The sequence below is a fragment of the Cricetulus griseus genome, chromosome 8 (genome assembly GCF_003668045.3).
Source record: "Cricetulus griseus strain 17A/GY chromosome 8, alternate assembly CriGri-PICRH-1.0, whole genome shotgun sequence".
NCBI classification, from domain to species: domain Eukaryota; kingdom Metazoa; phylum Chordata; class Mammalia; order Rodentia; family Cricetidae; genus Cricetulus; species Cricetulus griseus.
In genome coordinates, this window is record NC_048601.1 from 86,819,358 (window position 1) to 86,839,244 (window position 19,887).

Genomic DNA, 19,887 nt, shown 5'->3' on the forward strand with positions numbered 1-19,887 from the left:
TAGCAGAGGCTGGAATTCAACTCACTTGTCTCCAGCACAGTGGTTGCAAGGACTCAACTCCTCTGGAGGGTGTGAGGAAGACAGGGCCAGCTGAGGACAGATGGCTGTGCCCACTGCCTGGTTAACTAGATCCCCACAAGTCAGTGTGCTGAGCACCTGACCTCCAGCGTCCCCCCACTTAGTTCTCATGCCCCACTGCCCAGCAGCTGCCTTTGGACTTTGAGAAAGAGAGGATGTGGGTGCTTATCCACTGCCACTCCCCATGGCTCCTGAAGGGGTCAGAGGGGTAGAGATGACTGGCAGAAGTGTAGATTAGAGGAACAGCTAGTGGGGTGTGCTGCGGGGCACACTTATATGTTAACATTTTTGACAGGGCGGAACAAACCGGAACTGTCCAGCAGTGATCTCAGGCATGGCTTTGGGTCCCCAGATCCTTCCTAGTAGTACCATGGGCTGTGAGAGCTGGCAGGGACCTGAGCCCTCACTTTACAATGTGATGCGGGCACAAAACATGTGATATGTTTTATTGGGACAAATCTTGCTTCTCTTTGAGCCTTCCTTTAAGAGGGTGTGTGTGCTGTGATCCCCCTTCTCAAGAGACTGTCTCATGAGTTCCATGTATAAATAAATTGTGAAACGTGAGAGATGGGACAAGTTCATGGCAACCAAATGGTGGCTTGCAGTTGCTAGGAGCTTTGGGCAGGCGGACTGCAGCATCTCATGTGGATAAACAGGGCTAAGCTGAAAGTTCCTGCAGGTGCAAAGGGAAGAAGGGCGATGTTCGAGGAGAAATGGCTGCCTGTCCAACCCCACCTGACGAGTTATTTAAGTAAGGTGATGCAGAAAGCCATCCTGTGATTTCCCTGTGTGGTCTCACCTCTAAATGTGAGGCCAGCTCATCAGATCTGATGTGTCTGAGACAGCTAAGGCCCTTCAGGGTTTGATCAGAAGTCTAGTCAAAGTAAATGTCACAACAGCCTTCTTTCATTATTTTGGCCAAGGTTGTTGGTGCCATTATTCAGGTGGGCACTGGGAAACACAGTGGCTACTTCTATTTTTGGATATTGACCTTAGTCCTGCATCACAGAGAAAGGCCAAGCCTCTTGCTTGGAGCATTGTACATCTCAGCCATGTTGTCCTCTTACCACTAGAGGGCACCAGAGTTAAGGGGTCTGTTTTTTCCCTTCTGTCAATGGTTAAGAACTGGGGATAGAAGCTTTTTTCACTGGAATGGGTGGGAACAGACACAAGGACAATAAGGAATCTGGCAAGGTGCCTGCATGTACTTTAGTGACTTTATCTAAATTAACAGCAGAAATGATGCTGGATTTTGCGTAGGCAGATGTACAAGAATATTTGTTTTAAAATGCCCCTAATGGATTTCTCTTTGAAGAAATGCTTCTTTCATGGGTAATTTCTTAATCAGGGGGTTGGTTTTCTGAACAGCACGGAGAAAGTGGATATTCAGGATGAAATAATATGGAATGTTTAAGATCACTCTGTAAATAACTTCCCAGAAGACCACCATATATCTGTTAAGCCTCGAGGGTGGAGATCCTGAGCACACTTTGTGCAGAAATAAGTCATGACCATTAAGGACAGACCACCTGCCATAGAATCTAACGTAAGCTAGCTAGTCTTGTGTGGATGAGATTTCCACTAGGTGAAAACAGCATCACAGCTGGGGGCAGACACTTGCATGGGAAATAGTTTTGTTTTTTTGTTTCTTGTCATTCTTGGGTGTGCCTGGAAGCTGTGGCAGAATAAGGGCCTGATAAAAGCTGTGGAGACTTAGCCCAACACAAGATGGGTGTTTGTAGGCATCCGCCTCACAAGCCGCTGAAGCGGGTATCTACCTGCTAGAGCTCAGTGGTGACACCCTGTTACAGTCAGGTGAATCGGCAGCTATAAAAGTAATTGTCGACCACAAAAGCTAATGTCATCCCACCTTGCTAAAGGTGACACCACTGCTGGCAGGCCCACAGGGCAGCCAGGGATTCGCGTCTGGAAGTCAGCGGCTGCATTCTTTTATTACAAAGGTCTTCAGCAGAGAGCTTTGCTTTGGGAGAAAACTCGAGGAAGCTAGGAGATGGAGCTTGGAGGGAGAGCAGTGGCCAGGGGCAGGGCAAGCATCCCAGCTCTTCTGTGCCTCCCTTAGCTGTGGGGCTTCATTCCACATGGCTCTGTGTCCCGGCTTCTGTTCTGTGATGTGTGTCAAATGTGTTTTTATCTGACTGAAGCCAACCATCCTGAAATATCACACACAGAATTCTTGCAGGAATCAATAAGTACAGGTCTTAAATCATGTGAGAACTGAAATGCCATAGAACCTTTGTTTCCTGTTGGGGGGAACTGACTGTGTGGTCTTAACAGCCTTTTGTATAAATATCTACAAGTCAAACAATGTCCCTATCCAGTGCTTGCCCTCAGAAGTGTCTTTAAATGCACCAAGTGTACAATAAAAATATCAAAGTCACCGTCCAGGAGCCTCTTCTTGTTTGTGTTTCACGAACACAGTCGGCACCAGTCACAAGACAAATGTGTGAAAGAACTGTACTTTTCTGACTTGAACCCTTAGAAAACCCGGTCACGTCATCAGGGCCTTACACGATGTGCCACTATTTAAAAGTAAACCCCAAACTGTAACCATATACCTGTCGGCTCTGTCAGAACAGCAGCAGCAGCAGCAAAAATTGACTACTCTGCAGACCCAAAGCAGCAGAATCTCCACACAGGGTAACGGCAGGATAACCAAGAGGAGTTCCAGTGAGAGCCCAGCATCAATAGTGTAGTAGAAACCAGAGACCTCGAGCCAGACCAGTGTCTCCCTGCAATGAACACTTGGCAGTAAAGATTATGGACAAACGGATTTACTGGGTGAGTCACTATGTCTCACTGAGCTTCCATGATGAGATTTCCCTCCTCCTTTTCTTGAATTTTATTTGGGGGTATGTGCAAGGACAGAGGGCAGATATGCAGGGACAGGGAATGAATGGAATCACAACGAATGATGTGAAAGACACAAAGAATAAATTAAAAAAAATTTTTAAAAAGAATCAACTACTATGTGGGGAGCTGGAGACATGCGTGGCTGGCAGAAATGAAAATGGTTGCCCGCTGTGGAATATGGAGATTTGTCAGCAAATTCCATCTGACCCAGCAATCCTACTTTCTAGTGTGCACCAAAGGAATTGAAAGCAAGGCTGGAAAAGGTGCCTGTTTGGCCACCTTCCTAGCCTATTAAATTAGCTATGGGTGATGGATGGATGGTTACATAATGTGGTATATCTGTGCAATGGAGTACTATTCAGCCTCAAAAGAAGAAGGCAGTTCTGATACATGCCACAGTGTGTATGGACATTCTGCACATTATGTTGGGCAAAATGAATTGGTCACAAGAAGACATAGATAACTCTGCTTACATGAAACACCTAGAGGGGACAAATACACAGACTGCTTGCTCTCCGGAGTGTGGGGTGTACCCTTACTTAGCTCTGGGACCCAAGTGTTCAGGGCTTGATAGTGTGTCTTCATCACTGTATGTCCACACACACATTTACACCCCTATTTGGAGGATGGGGAAACTGAGGCACACCTAAGTAGTTTAATCGCCCCAAACTCAAGAGACTCGTATCCATGTTGGCCTTTCAACTCTAGTCCCTGCCACTTCCCCAGCAGAGAAACTTCAGCTCCCCTGTTCCAGGCTAGAGCCACAGCCGTAGAGGGGAGAGGACTCTGCTCGTCAGAAGAGTCCCTTGAAGGGCTGGCTGAGTTGCAGGGGAGAGAGAGAGACCAAGTCTTTAGGCTGAAATTTTCCTTAGTGTTGATGCATAAGGTCCTGTATTAGATCCCCAGTAAGGCAAACCTTTCCCATTTTAACACAGTGGCAGAATTTATAAAGCAACATACTTGGCCCATACTGTAGTAATAAAACTGGTAAGTATGCTGTTATCTATTTGTAAAATGCATATGTTTAAATCCCCCCCCACACACACATGGGGGGGCTAGAGGGATGGCTCAGTGGTTAAGTGATAATTGCTTAATGCTTTGGGGGAAAGTTTGACATCATCAGCTAAGATGGGAGACTTGGATATAGACCTGGAGAGAAAGGAAGGCTGTGTCAGCCAGACCCAGCCCAGTGCCACGGGTACCTAGTGATAAACCAATGGAGGCAGGCAAGAGCAGACCAAGACACACGGCCACATCTTTTAGTCACTATTTCAGTAGTAAAACTAACAGCCATTTACAAAGGTTGATGTTGAAGCAGACTTTTGAGGTTCTGGGAAGGTGACTGGGAAGGGTCCTTGTTGGTGGTGAAGACAGGCAGTAGACCCAGTGCTCTGGGGCAGGGCAGAATAGACCCGAGGACTCAAATTCAATTCCCAACATTCCCACAACTACCTGCCACTCTAGTTCCAGAGGATCTGACACCTCTTCTAGCACCCATGGGTCCCTATACACCTGGCATACACACCTAGACACATACACATAAATAAAAATAAGTATATTTTCAAAGGCACTATTCCTGGTGTTCCAGAAATCACCGGCCTTGTTTAAGCCCTACTTATCCTTAAAATCATGTCTTGATACCCAGGTCTGACTGCTACACATTCTGCACCACAGTATCATATATTCCAGAAACATGTGTAATCATCACATGTCAATCAAAGAAAGAGACTTGGATCAGTACTGGTGATGGATCACAGATGGGCTCTGCAGAGAAACAACCACAGGCATTGCCACTTATTAAAGTTTATTGGGTACAAAGGAATGAGTCTGCAGCAGGAGACACCGATAAATATAAAATCCAGGTGAGACACTGGGAGGTCACAGTCTGCAATGTGAGGGTAGGCAAGGGTGGTAGAGACGCCTCCACATGTGAGTTCATGGTCAAGGGCCCAACCTGTACACTGCTTGTGGGAACGGGACATACCACCCACTTGAACTTGGAGGGTTGAAGCTTCAGTGATAAGTCTGGAGGAGAGCTGCTAGGCCAGAGTCCTGAGATTGCTCCCTGCTTGCTGTTTTTGGTTTCTGCTTATTCTTTCCCTTTGTCTTTAAATAGTTTAAAAATTAAAAATTATTTGTGTTATATGTACCTATGTGTGCATGCGTGCGTCTGTGTGTGTGTGAATAAAGGCACATCTGTGCACATGTATTTGGAGGTCAAAGGCCAACAACTGGTATCTTTTCCAATCTCTCTCTCTCTCTCTCTCTACCTTATTAGTGTTCCTTACTAAACTTGCAGCTCAGTAATTTGGTGAGGTTGGCTAGCTACTGACCTTCCTGGGGTCAGCTGTCTTGACTTAACTCCCAGGACCTGGGTTACAGACATGCACCCCATGCCTGGCTTTTATGTAGGGCCTGGGGATATGAACACAGGTCCTCATACTTGGCCAGCAGGCAGTCTACTGCCCGAGACATCTCCCCAGCCACTCTTGAATGGTTTTAATTTTTGTCCCAGCAGTGTAGAACATGAGCGTGTGAACAACTCACTGGGCAAGCAGTCTACTTCAGAGCTGGGGCTGCCTTGCTGATGGCTCTCTTGTGATTACTAAAGTTTCTTAGGATTATTATTTGGCAAGGCTGGGAGGAGCAGGGGGTGGAGCCTGACCTTTCTGCAAACTTCCAGAATCAGTACAACAAATCAGCAGGGTGGAAGCTTTATGCCCCTTGATGTGGTTATAGCAGCTTGAGTCACGCTCCGGAGATGGGAACTTGACCCTGGCTCAGTTTCTACTATCTCTAATGAGAAAACACAACACCAATGTAGGACATTTGCTCCAAAACACAGTCAGGTGTCTTCAGACACATGGCTGAACACTCTTCCTGTCCATCGTCTCTGGATGGCCTGACCTGGGCTAATGTTCTTGTCAGTGTGATTGCCTGAGTGGGATGCTCCATTGCACACCATTGCTTGCCTTCCTCTTTTGTCCACAGCCACTCTGAGCACAGTGCAGGAATCCCATTTCCTTCTATTTCCTCCTTCTCTGCTACAGACTCCCCATTTGGACTGGAGCATTTGGGGCCTGACAAATGCAAAAGCATACTTCCCTCCCTTCAGGCTCAAAGAAGGGTGCAGAGAACAGCCCCAGCCTGGCTTGGCCCTCTCTGTGTATATCTGCCAGCCACCCCAGCTACACACCACAAGGCAAGAAGAGAGCCATCAGACATCGTGCTTTTCAGCTCAGAGGGAAACTCCTTTGGGCAGACAGGTGTTCTGGGATTCCTACCAAAGGAATGCTTTGCTCTTTTGTATGTGTTTGTATATGAGTGCGTATGTTCCTGTGTGGAGTGTGCATGTACATGTATGTGTGAGCCTGGAGAGACCAGAAGTCAATTTTGGGTGTTGTGGCCTCAGGAGATACCACCTTGTATTTTGTAACAATGTCGCTCTCTGGGACCTGGGGCTCCCTGATTAGCCTGGCTGGCCAGTGAGTCCCAGGCTGCTGGTTGCCTCTGCTTCCCCAGCAATGGGATAACAAGTGTGTACTGCCACAATCCAGCTTTATGTGGGCACTGGCAACTGAACTCAGGTCCTTAGGCTTGTGAGGCAAGCATCTTATTAACGGAGCTGTTGCCCCAGGCTTATTTTGTTCTTCTTTTAACGTATGTTGTATTTTCCATGTAAATCCTACTCTCAGGGTGAGGCTTGGGGAGGGAGAGCTCTGAGGTAAAAATAAGCTTATCATAATCATGAGCTATGTACATTTGTAATCTTCAGGGTGGCAAGATATCAAAATCTCATAAAGCTAACTTTATCCTGGTTACCAGGATGGAGTGGAAACTTGGAGGGGCAGGAGGAAAGTGATAGAGACTGGGCACTAGGGATGCTGTAAACAGTAAAAGCATTGGCTACTTGTAAAAGAATCCAGTTACAAAAGGGGCCCCTGTGGAAGTCATGTGAGGGGCCAAGCTCATTCCAATCTTTGTATTGGGATTTATTTACATTAGGCAGCAAAATGGCATCCCTGTACTGATAAAAGGAAGCAAGACATGGCATCTCACTCCCTGGAGGCTGTGTGGACTGCTGGGACCTGGGGACACGCTGCTTCCTCTGAGCTGCATTGTTTATAAGGCATTATCTGGTTTGACTTTGCAGTTGGTGTGATGAGCATCATTGCCAATAAGAAGCTGTTGTGGATATTTATGACCCTGGGACTACTTGAAAACTAAGGATGCTCTGAAAAATGTTTCAGAGTCTAGGAAGGACCAGCCTGCAAGCATATTTTATAGTCACAGTGGACACTACATGGTGGGATAGGGCTCCATCTGTACAGACAGACAAAGGCCAAGATGCATATTTAAAAATATTAAAATAGTACTCAAATAGAAGTTGACTAAAGTGGTGTTTCAAAGTTCGTGCAGATCATTATTTACAATAAATAATGCTCCATTCAGAGCCTGCCTGTCAAATGAATAGAGTTGGAGCATGGTAGAGTCTTGACGAGCTATCCTGGTGTCCATCCAACCAAGAACCCCGGGGCCTTGGCTTCATCCATCTTCTCACCGGAGTGCCTTCAGAGATAACTGCAGGAACATGACAGAACATTACTGAAAAGGGGTCAGAAGACTCATTGCCCACAAAAGACCCGCCAGGTCTGGGATCACAAGCTTTTCTTGTGGGTGAGATGGCCCCCTCATGTACAAGGAGATTTTGTTTTGTTTTTGTGCTCCTCCCCCAGGGATTGAGAGTGGGAAGAGATAAAGGAGACCTGAAATTGATGGTATGTGGAGACCGGATACTGTCTTATGAACGTCTATGGAAGCAAGCATAGACAATTCACTTGGCAGGAAGCTCAGGAAAAGCAAACAGCATGATGAAGAAACCTTGAGCAGGCAATAGAAAAGAGGGAAAGGGACCAGAGTCCTCAGACCGGACCCATACCAGTACAGTCTCCAGACAGTGTGTCCTGTGCACTGCTTTGTGTCCTTATGAAGTGAAAATTAGTTAGGACGATGTCCAATGTGACATAAAATAATCTCAACTTTGGGATGCCCAAAGGCAACTTTACAGTCTCTCCTTGACCAAATGGGGGTCTTCTTTACAGGCATCATGGCCAACCCATGGCTGGTAGCCCCAAGCCAGAAGCCTAAATATATAGGTCCAGAAAGATGAAAACCATTGCCACGGGATGATTTAGGTGTGTGCTTGTCCTGGGGCTGGGGACTAGGTCCTACCCAATGGTCCACACAACCTTGCTGTATTGATGGAGATGGTGACTGTTGTTGCTCAGGATTCTATATTACAAAAGCAATGGGAACATTGGGCAGAAGTCAGAAAGTCACCCTGGGTAACTCCTTGACCTTCTGCAACAAGTTTCCCTTTGGGGAAATAGATGAGCTTCTCTCTCCAGCTTGGCCATCACGCTACCATAAAGGGTCAAATGAGGGAACACAGACAAGCTAACTGAAAAATGGAAAAAGCTTTGTAAATGTAGGGACTGGGGGGTATGGCGATTATTTTGTTTTTCTGATTATAAAATTATCTATTCGTTTTAGAAAATATAGGACTGGTGAGATGGCTCAGAGGGCAAAAGCCCTGACTGCTCTTCCAGAGGACCCAGGATCAATTCCTGGCACTCATATGACAGCTCTCTGTTTCCCACTACAGGTGAAAGGTGCCCAGTTACCTCAAGTGCCTGCTTCCACAAATGTGTGCCGCTCCCCTCACTACAGTTGTTCCTGTAAGGCCACTTCTTTAAGGTGTCATACAGCTGCTGAATGACCCAGTTCATCGACAGCCAGCCTGCTGTCTGATACACAGAACTTGGGACCAGGTGTAGGCCAAGGCGGGATTAAATTCATGTGTTTGGAGAAACAAAGGATTTTATCTTTTTCTTTATTTTGGGGGGACAAGGTTTCTCTGTGTAACAGCCCTGGCTGTCCTGGAACTCACTTTGTAGTTCAAGCTGGCCTTGAACTCACAGAGATCTGCCTGCCTCTGCCTCCTGAGTGCTGGGATTAAAGACATGTGCTGCCATGCCCAGTAGCAAAGAATTTTAAAAGAGGAGACCATATCACATGTAGTGAGAGATGTTGCCTCTATCCTGGTTAGATAGAGATTTTGGTCAAAATCAAATTAGTGTTGATGCAAGAAAGGACCCCCAATCTAGTCTGTAGGTGAGTGAGAACCCTGAATCATATGTTACAGATCTTATGGGGTTTCCCGGGGCTCTGGAAGACTCAGAGGAATAAGACTGCAGGGTTCCAAGTGAGTAAAGCTCTTCTGTATGAGGTAGCGACCTAAGGAAAGAAAGCTACATGGCAGACTATGAAAGTCTACATGGCAGACTTTGAATCTGTAGATCTTTCCTTCTGGAGGTACAACAAACGGCATTCTCAAGGAAGAAGAGTCAGAGGAGAAAGCTAAAGCTATGGAGAAGTCCCTGGAGAGCAGTGGTTCTCAACCTTCCTAATGCTTCGACCCTAAATACAGGTCCTCATGTTGCGCTGATCCCAGGCCACAAAATTATTTTGTGATTACCTCATAACAGTAATTTTGCTGCTGTTATGAATTTTAATATAACTATCTGACATGTAGGACCCCACAGGTTGCAAACCTCTGCTGTAGAGGCTTCCAGGCTTTACATTCGGAATCCAGAGAGGTGTTACCTGAGAATTTCTGCTTTTGATGTCATCCGAGCTCTGCCCAGCTGCTTCAGCTTGGAGCCAGGAACCAGGTGTGTGGCCTGAGAGAAACAAGAGTAACCTCACCCACCATCTATTGGCCCAGGGCCTCTGTACCTGTAGAGACACTTCCGCTCAACTAGCACTCACAACACTGGCAGAGGATCCCCAGGCAACATGAGCCCAACCTTCTGCCTTCTGGCCCCTGACAATGTGTTTCCACCCGTCTTCTGGGTCACAGACTATGGGCTCAGGGAGCCACTGGCAGTGTTCTATGAGGAAGCCTTCCTGACAGGCATGTACCCAGCCTCTGGGCACACTTCTCCATCTGCCGTTGTGACATGCCAAGTACCGTGCAGGTACTACCGGCTGACACAATTCAGGCTTCCATTTAGTGAAGCTCCAACAATCTGTCTTTATCTCCAAATTGTACTGTGCTTCAATACTTTACAAGCTGCACAGGATATAATGCCATAGTCAAGAACTGGAAGAACGTAGAAGATAATGGGGGTAGAGGACCCCAATGCCCGCATTTCCCACACTCAAGTCCATTTTTTTGTGCTAGTGTCACCACGGCAAAAGTCTGATTTTTTTGGGGGGGGAGGTTTCGAGACTGGGTTTCTCTGTGGCTTTGGAGCCTGTCCTGGAACTAGCTCTTGTAGACCAGGCTGGTCTCGAACTCACAGAGATCCACGTCTGAATTTTTTAAAAAGATGATTTACTCGAGTTTTAAATTCACATCTCTAGGTGTTTCCATATTTTCCCTTCAGTCAGCGGTTCTGAACCTCATCTCCTGGCATCTTGGTGTGTTTTTCTCCGAGGTGTTTGGGTGGAAGCCCTTGTCACCTGTTTCTTGTCCTGTTGCTGTTGGGGACTGGGGATTACACAGCCACATATCACAGAGTGCCCTATAGTCTGGGTTTCTGAGCTACTTAAAAAGCCACATGGTTACTCAGTGGCTTACAAAAAGATTAGGTGCTGGGACCTTTAGGCTGACATGATATTGCAGCAAGCAGCTGCTTGAATGTTTATGGAGATGATTTGGGAAGGTAAAATTGTATGGAAACAAAAATCTAGGTTTTTCAAATCCATCAAAAAACACAAGAAGCAATTTTCCCCTCTTGGGTGGGTAGAATTGCCATTAAAAAACTCTCCAACACAGCTGGGCATTGGTGGCACATGCCTTTAACCCCAGCACTCAGGAGGCAGAGGCAGGTGGATCTCTGTGGAGTTCCAGACCAGCCTGGTCTACAAGAGCTAGTTCCAGGACAGCCTCCAAAGCCACAGAGAAGCCCTGTCTCGAAAAAACAAAAACTCTGCAACACTTTGGAGGTTTTCTACAGTGTGCACATTGGGCTCTGCAACAGTCTTACAGGGTAGGGCACAGCTTTCAAGGGACCATCACATCAGAGCACAAAGGGCTTTGAAATGCAAAAAACACTAATCAAGGTTTAAACCAGGGACTGTACTTGTTTGAGAACAAAGATTTTTTGGAGCAAATAACCGAGAGAATGTTAGCTTTTCAGCTACTTTGAGTAAAAAGTACCAAAACACTGACAGCCCTAAGGTACTTCCACATGAGGGGCAGCCTTGCAGACTGGGGTCCTTAGCTTTACAAAGGGCCAGTCTGCAACAGAAAAATGTCTCACTTTATATATTTCCAGGTCCAGCTTTTACAAACATTTTAGTTAGCTTGGTCTCCCTTGTGAGTCTGTCCTTGCCCTGTGGGACACTTACCACACCTTTCAGCTCTACTCATCAGTATCTGTGGCAGCCTTACCCAAGCCATGGCCTACTGGTAACCAGCACACAGAACTCTAGATATCACCCATTGCCTCTGGGCACATTTGCCCCCATCTGAAAACCACGGGCTAGTAACGTAGCTATCACGGGTAGGCTTCCTATCAGCTTCCACAAGCTGATCAGAGCAGGGAGGCTAGAGGAAAATCAGCTTCTCCATGAAAAATGGAGGGCAAACTCCACATGTGGTTGCAAAAGAAAAAAAAAAAAACACTTTACTGCTATTAAAAATGAGAGGCTGGGACATCCTGGGGGGCAGGGGGTGCAGGATGCTCTGAATTGATAGAGCACCTTAGAGAGATTTTCCCTTTTGAAGTACTACTAGACTCTGGGGACACTCTGTATATAAACAGTACTTTCCATCTGCTGTTTCTGTCTGATGGGCATTTCCGATCCAGTGGAAGGGCAATGTTCTCACTTTTGCTTCTGAGGTTCAGAGCACGAAATGTATTTCTTTCCTCTTCCCCAGCTCATCTCCCTGCTGTCCTGAGAGTCAATATACTGCCTTCTCCTGACTCACTCACCCACACAGCTGTGGATACAAAGGCTTAAAGGTTATCTGTGCTTGGACCAAGAGCTTCTGATGGCTTCTAGCCTTACTTTTTGTCATGTCCAAACCAAGTGTGCCTTGTTATCTTTTTCTAAGCACAGCCATACTTTCATATTATGAGTAAAATCCATTTAGAGGCAGCAGAAGGGTGGCCAGGTGGGACTTGGGCAGGGAGCAGAAAGAGTTTAAAACTTGGATGGCCATGAAGGCAGAGTCTTAGATATGCCAACACCAGCCTGGGAGAGCAATTCCCGTGAATTGTTTTGGGAAGGGTGGGTCTTAGACCAAACCTGTCAGTTAAGGGCCAACACTGGCTAAGCCTTGCAGGAAAGTGAAGAGGTGCACCATGACGGGCAAAGAGCACTGGATGTGGAGCACAGAACACGGTCGGTCACTAGTCTGTCCTTGTCACCAGGTGGAGACATGAACCAGCTATTTGATTTACTGTGGCTGTATATGGAGAAATTAGCTGTATATGGAGAAATTGACCCAGATGGCCTCAAACAGTCTTCCTAAGTGGAGGATTCTAAACTTACAACATTGCATACCTGGTTTTCCCCACCTTCCCCAGTTGTCACTGTCACAGCATCAGCTGGTATAAAAGGGACCAGATCCGCCAGGTGTTGGTGGCGCACACCTTTGATCCCAGCACTCTGGAGGCAGAGGCAGGCAGATCTCTGTGAGTTTGAGGCCAGCCTGGTCTCCAGAGCGAGTTCCCTGACAGGCTCCAAAAACAATACAGAGAAACTCTGTCTCAAAAAACAAACAAACAAACAAACAAACAAACAAACAAACAAAAGGGACCAGATCCCTTCAATAGAGGCTATCCCACTTGGTCCCTTAGCTGGGTTAGTCTACATTCACTGGTCCCCATTTCCTCCTGTACAGGTACATGGACCAGAAATGGGTTAATCCTATTACTTTCAACTTAAAATTAGTTTTCAAGATCAGACAGCAATATGCATTTATTTTAAAATTCTGGACAGAATAGTAAAGAAAAAGAATGAAAGCCACACAGCACTCCCCACACTTAACATTTTTGTGTACTTCTAGTCTCAACTCCTCCTTTACTACATAACACAGAAATCAATACATTTTTGTAAAATATTTTGTGTTCTCTTTGTACAGTCTTGCTTCAGCTGTTTTTACTGACATGGTAGTGTCACCATTCTGGTGTCACCGAATATTCTGTTTTAATGGTCACAAGAGTTCTAGCATATGACCGCTGTAATTAATTTAATCCCATTGATAGAACTTGGGGTGATTTCCAAATTGTTTGCTCTATAGGGAGTTTAGCAATGTATATGTGATGGATACTTTTTAGTTTTCAATTCAACCATTATTTATTGAGTGTGTGGTTGGCCCCATTCTGGGAGGAGAAGAGACAGAAGACAAAGATGACTGATGTCTTTGATGGGACAACAGTCTGGGTGCAGGGAACAGAGGCTGTTGGAGGGCGGGGATGCTGGGCCACTTTTAACATGGAGGTCCAGTAGTGGCCATGAAGGAGTGTCTGCCATGACTGAGGGATCAGAAAGCCCAGGAGGAGAGAACGGGAGAGGAACTACAGATGGAGTGTGTGTGGGGGAACAAAGGGTGTAGAGGCAGGTTAGACAATTGCAAAGGCAGAGCAACATCTTTGCCATCTTCACAGAAGTAAGGCATACCCAGAAAACAGCATCGTGGAACAAACAGTGGACTGCTAGAAGTCAGATGAGAAAGGGTGTGGTCAACAGCATTATCAAGAGTGGTAAAGGGTCCTCTCCCATTGTCACCACAAAGGTGGGACTAGATATGACCAGAGGCCTTGTGCTTTTTCTACTGTGTATCAAACTCTTGGGACACCCAATCCTTTGATTTTTGAAAAGTAAACCCATGGTGATGTTAAAGTTATGGCAATGTGGTGAGGAAGTTTTGTATCTCATGGGAGTATTTGGATAGTATATCATGAGTAGTCTTTAAAATAAGAGTTGGACAACAGTGAGGCATCATACTGCACTCACTAGAGTGGGTATGAAAAAAACAGAAAAAAATTCAATTACAAACTGAAGATAGTGTTGGTGACGATGTGGAAAAATTGAAACCGCTGTGTACATATAGTGGAAATGAGAATTTATTGAATTGCTATGGACTGTAAGGTGGTTCCTCAAACAATTCAAAGAAGAATTTCTATATGATCTGAAATTCTACTTTGGGATATGTATGGAAATCAATTGAAAACAATCTTAAGAGACCTCTGAACACCCAGTCATTAGAGCACTAGACCCGAGTAATGATTTACACAGGTCCCCTGTGATGACTAAAGAGTACTGTGGAGCCAAGCATCCCTTAAGGGCTGCTGACCTTTGCTCTGGAATGCATGGGAGATCTTGTGGCTTGCAGGTGAGATAAGAACGGGAAAATGGCTGTGTGTGAGGTCTCAACAGCTGCCTTTGCTTCTGTAAAACCTGCTATTGCTATGGGAAAGGGATGGAATGTCTTCTTATTGCTATATAGCAGGAAAGTAAGCAACAACTGAGGGAAATAAAACCATTTTCTTAACCAGCTGTGGATCCCATGGATAGCTGCAATGCATACCTTTCTGATGTCCACCTTTAAAATCCCCCCTCAATGCCCGCTTCCACATGGCATGCTATTTGGCTCTAAGGCTGCTGTCCTTCTGCTAGCAGTAAGAATAAATTCACTAATCTAAATTTGAATTGAGTCTAAGTCTTTGGCTTCTCCCGGTAGCCACACACGTGCATTCATAAATGTAATGTGTAACCATCACCCTAAAAGGAAACCCCAGAGCAGTCAGCCATCACTCCTCATTTCCCATGTTCTACTCACCGGCCACTATTCTATGTCTTGCTCATTTTTGACATTTCATTTAAGTGGAATGTGGTCTTGGGGCGATTCACTGAGCACAATGGTTTCAAGTACATCCGGGTTATATGTCTCAGCACTGACTATTTTTTCTGACTCCTTTTTATAGTTGAACTGTATCCTGCTGAATGGCTATACCAAACTCTTGATCAGTTCATTAGCTGTTTACAACTCTTGATTATTACCAATTATTTGGCTATAGATGTTATATCCATGTTTTTATTTGAACATTAGCTTAAAATTCTTTGGGGTCTAACGGATGAGAGGAGTTGATGGGTCATGCTGTAGTTTGGATCTGAAATGCTAAAGGCTTTGGGGTTCTATTGGGAGCCTTTAACAGGTGGGGCCTAGGAGGTCTTAAGTCGCTGGAAGACTTGCCCTTGAAAGATTGACACCTGAGCCCTATCCTGTGTTTCTCTAAGAATAAGAACTCATGTCTTCATCCATCTGATACCTGTGCACGCTTCCCAAGATTGCTGTGCAGGACAAACCCACAGCTGCCATTTACTGACATCTGCCAGCTTGAGTCCTGTGCCAGCCGAGCCAGGTACATGGGGCCCTGACATGCCAACATCAAGCCAGTTAACTGAGGTGTTCTATAAACAGCCACCAGAACTCTTATGTATTAAGAAAATTTTCACTCGTCTGTCCTGCCTAGTTTTATGTCAACTTGATGCCAGCTAATATCATCTGAGGTGAGGGGACCTTGATTTAGAAAATGCCTCCATAAGATTGAGATGTAGGGGAGCCTGTAGGGCATTTTCTTCATTATTAATTGGTGGGGGAGGGCCTAGTCCTGCACGTGGTCCTATCCCTAGACTGGTGGTCCCGGGTGTTATTACAAAGCAGGCTGAGCAAAGTGTGAGAACAAGCTGGTAAGCAGTGTTCCTCCATGACCTGAATCAGAGCCAGCATCCAGGTTCCTGAGCTGCCTGAGTTCCTGCCCAGACTTCTTCAATGATGGACAGCTTCCTGGAAGTGTAAATGAAATTTACCCTTTCTTCCCAAGTTGATTTTGGTCATGGGGTTCCATCACAGCAATAGAATCCTTAACTAAGACACCCACCCACTTCAGAGTGTTGGGTGGGCACCTGGCTTCTCACTGTGGCCTCTGATGCTCACAGTGTGTCTGTCCGCTGCCACATGCCAGTTCATGTGCATGCAGCCTGAGAAGGAATGCCAGGCAGACACAACATTCACTTTCACCCACAGCTAGTTTTCACTGCCCACCAAAACCTGGAGAAGGCTTTGCTTCCTGCACCTTTACATTCCTCTTTAATTACTCTTATTCAGAGGGCACACCAGGCCCCTCTGTCTAGAGTGAGCACAGCAGAGAGACTGTGCCCATGCAGCTGAGATGTTGACAGCCTCTCTGTATTGGGCAGAACAGACATCCCTGCTCAGCTCCCCAGGAGCTGAGTCCCATAGAAGGTACTCTGCTAGGCCCTCTGCAGGGACAGGTCCACTGAGTCTGCTGTTCCTGGACTCTGGTTTGGGGCCAGTCTTAAACATGTAATTTTCCTTTTGAGTGTACAGCCAAGTGATTCTGACCCCACTTTGGTGGTGGCATAAGGACACATCCAACCTCATGTTGCCGCTTCTGTCCTCTCCTCCCTTCTAAAGTCCTGGATGACCTAGCACTGCCAAGAACTGCACAAGACTGCTAAGAGGCTGCAGAACCCTGTGCGGTCATCCCGCTAACCCTCGGTTTTCTCTGGACTTCCAGCTGTTTTGGCCCTAAGAGGCTTCCATCTAGCCTCCTTTCAGAGCCTGCCTATACAGTGGAATTGGGAGAGAGAGTCCCTGGGCTATGAGGGACTTCTACTTCAGCTGTCACTGGAGATGGCTGGCAGCTTGCAGAAACCCTGACATCTGGGTGTCACTCTTGAGGATGTGCAGCCAGGCCTCCAGGAGTTTAAAAAGCTGCTGGTCATTGTCATGTGTCAGCAAGATGGAGAACAACTAGCCTTTGGACATTTTCCATTTCATGGTTTGTCAGAATATGATGGGGTTCTTCTCCAGGTATTAATGCAAAGAGTCCATGTCCCATTTCTCTGTTGTTTGGGTGTCAAGCCTCCAAGCCAAAAGCCCTGGGGAGGGAAGGATGCACCCCTCGTTCTACCAATTCCAAGGGGATGCCAGTTAGCTCTGGTGCTCTATAGAAACCTCTAAACGAACCATTAGGTAGCAGGACCAGTTAAGCTTGTAGAAGTCTGCACAGCACAGTATCCTCGCTACAGGACAGTAAAGTCACAGGGCTCTCTGCAGGTGCTTTGTATTGTGGAGGGTCTTGTCAAAGTGGTACTTACTTCTGGGGACCTTGCTGGGGTATATCTTCTGACATGGTTTGAATTCATCTGGAGGGGGAAAGTCTTCCATGGAGTGGAACGTGAATTTAGACTCGAAGTCATCTGTACATGTGAGAAATACGGGAATTGGAGTTTACTCAGATTGCTACTGTGACCCAAGTGTGACTGTTTGCAGAGGCACACAGGTTGCACTGACTGAATACCCTGCTTGCTGCTCTCCTGCTGTGTGCAAGGGTTTCGATGACAGGGTTATTTCTCCAAGAGTCCACCTGCTTTTCGAGTATTCTTGGCTGGTCAAGAGGATGCGGCAGGGGCAAAGTGCAGTCAGTGCCCACCCACCTAAGGGAGCTGCTGAAGGAACAGAAAAGAGCTCCAGCCAGGGAGGAAAACCTAGCAAAGGACCTGGTATTAGGTTCCAACAAGATTACCTGCCGAATTCCCTAAGGGAGGTTTTGAGAAGGAGACACGGCAGCTCAGTTGTGTGCAGTGTCAGGCCTGGCTTCCCAAGCAAATGGGTTCTGTCCTAGAACTCTGGTGAGGAGGGAAGGGGCCCTGGCCCCTCTCTGACCTGACAGAGGCTGAGCACACAGAAGGGACATGGAGTTTTGAGGATCCCAAGTGGCTTTCTTCCAATCTCTTGTTTTAGTTTTCCTCCTGCCTGGCAAGATGTCCACTTATTCCCTCCCCTTATCAAGCCACTCTGGTTTTTTAGGCTTATGGACCTATTCTGCAAGGAGATGTGCACATATCTGCACGTACAAGTTAGCGCCAGATGTCGTCCCTTCCTCCAATCTGAGTTACATGGCTAGAGAGCGGGTCCTAGACCTGTCCGGAAGTCGTAGAGGGAAAGTCCCTATTTGACAGATCCTGAAGGCTATTCGGTGTTTCTCTATTCGTCGCTCACTGAGAAACAGATACTGCAGCAGACAGCATGGGAAGCTGGTCAACTGTCTGCCCCCCTTGGGTGGCAGGGGAGCCTTTGTCCTGTCTTAGAGGGGCAGGAAGCCTGCTCTGCAAATGGAATGGAGTCCTTACCCATCACGTGCTGGCCTCCATTCCGCAGCTGGCCTCCAGGCTGCTGGCTTTTGCTGGAAAGCTCTGTGGTGGGCGATCTTGCAGGTGGCGCTGGAGGTGGGTTTAGCTTCCCCCCACTGGTTCCTTAACAGAGAAGAGGACGGCCATTCATACACAGAAGCGTGACAGTCGATTTTAACTACGCAGGAGATTCGGTGCTTAGCCCCTGCAATGTTATGTGATAAGTGAGAGGGCAACAACTGGAGCCAACCTGATTGGGATTGAATCACAGTTTGCTTAACTGGCACAAGTCACATACCCTCTTTGTACCTCAGTTTTCTCATCTATACAATGGGAATAATACCGGCAAACATTTTCTGGAGTGGCTGAAAGGATTAAATGAGTTAAAATGCATGATTCTATTGTACCAGCCTTCGTGGCCACTATACTATCAATGATGTGATAACCCAGTTGTTCAGATGACACTGGAAGAGATCCCCTGCGGAGCACTAGGAGCTGGAAGAGAAGTCCTACAGGCGAGGGCCCAGTGAGGTGAGAAGGACTTTCAGAGGGGTGTTCCTGGCCTGGCCTCTGCCCCCACCAGCTCTCTCATGCTACAAACCTTGGTTCTTCTTCCAGCCTGGGTAAAACCTTCTTGCCAGCCAGGGCCCAATTTACCCCAACCCCCTTCCTCACACCTTCCCTGGTCATGGAGGTGAGCCTCTCTCCTTCTCAGCGCTTTGCAGCTGCCTCAGGCAGTGTCTCTAACCCACATCCAGGTGCCTCAGTACCAGCGTCCCACTGCTACCCATTTCCTCAGTGAAGCGGCTATGTTCTTGCTGTTTGCAGTGAGAAAACTGCCCCAGCATCCTCGGAATCAAGAGTACCCTCACTTTGTAGCTATCCAAAGATACAAGAACAAAAGCTAGACAAGTGCCTACGTTAGCCAGGGGACTTCAGTCTGGAGCAAGTAGCAGAGTGCCACGTGAAGCGCGCACCAACCGCACCATCCAGCCTCTGGCATACCCTCAGGGCTTCCAACTCTTTTTTTTTTTCATTTTTGGTTTTTCAAGACAGGGTTTCTCTGTGGCCTTGGAGGCTGTCCTGGAACTAGCTCTGTAGATGACCAAGCTGGTCTCGAACTCACAGAGATCCACCTGCCTCTGCCTCCCTAGTGCTGGGATTAAAGGTGTGTGCCACCAACGCCCGGCCCAACCCTTCCTCAATCCCCACCTGCTTTCTCCCTCCTCCACCCCAGGCTCCCTCCTCAATCCCCGCCTCCTTCCTCAATCCCCGCCTCCCCACTCAATCCCCGCCTCCTCCTCAATCCCCGCCTCCCTCCTCAATCCCCGCCTCCTTCCTCAATCCCCGCCTCCCCACTCAATCCCCGCCTCCTCCTCAATCCCCGCCGCCTCCTCTCCCCGCCTCCCCTCCAAATCCCCGCCTCCTTCCTCAATCCCCGCCTCCCTCCTCAATCCCGCAATCCCCGCCTCCCCCTCAATCCCCGCCTCCCTCCTCAATCCCGCGCCTCCCTCCTCAATCCCCGCCTCCCTCCTCAATCCCCGCCTCCTTCCTCAATCCCCGCCTCCTTCCTCAATCCCGCCTCCTTCCTCAATCCCCGCCTCCCTCCTCAATCCCCGCCTCCCTTCTCCCTCCCCGCCTCCCTCCTCAATCCCCGCCTCCTTCCTCAATCCCCGCCTCCTTCCTCAATCCCCACCT

At 47.3% G+C, this 19,887-nt stretch overlaps 1 protein-coding gene across 1 annotated transcript in view; it reads right to left on the bottom strand.

Moving 5' to 3' along the window:
* Nucleotides 1–7,506: 7,506 nt before the first annotated feature.
* Nucleotides 7,507–19,887, bottom strand: part of Wipf3 (WAS/WASL interacting protein family member 3) — a 51,644-nt gene continuing 39,263 nt past the window's right edge. The window contains 4 exon segments of the mRNA XM_035449054.1: nucleotides 7,507–7,530; nucleotides 9,616–9,692; nucleotides 17,155–17,256; nucleotides 18,190–18,312. Of these exon segments, the coding sequence (XP_035304945.1) occupies nucleotides 7,507–7,530; nucleotides 9,616–9,692; nucleotides 17,155–17,256; nucleotides 18,190–18,312 (326 nt within the window).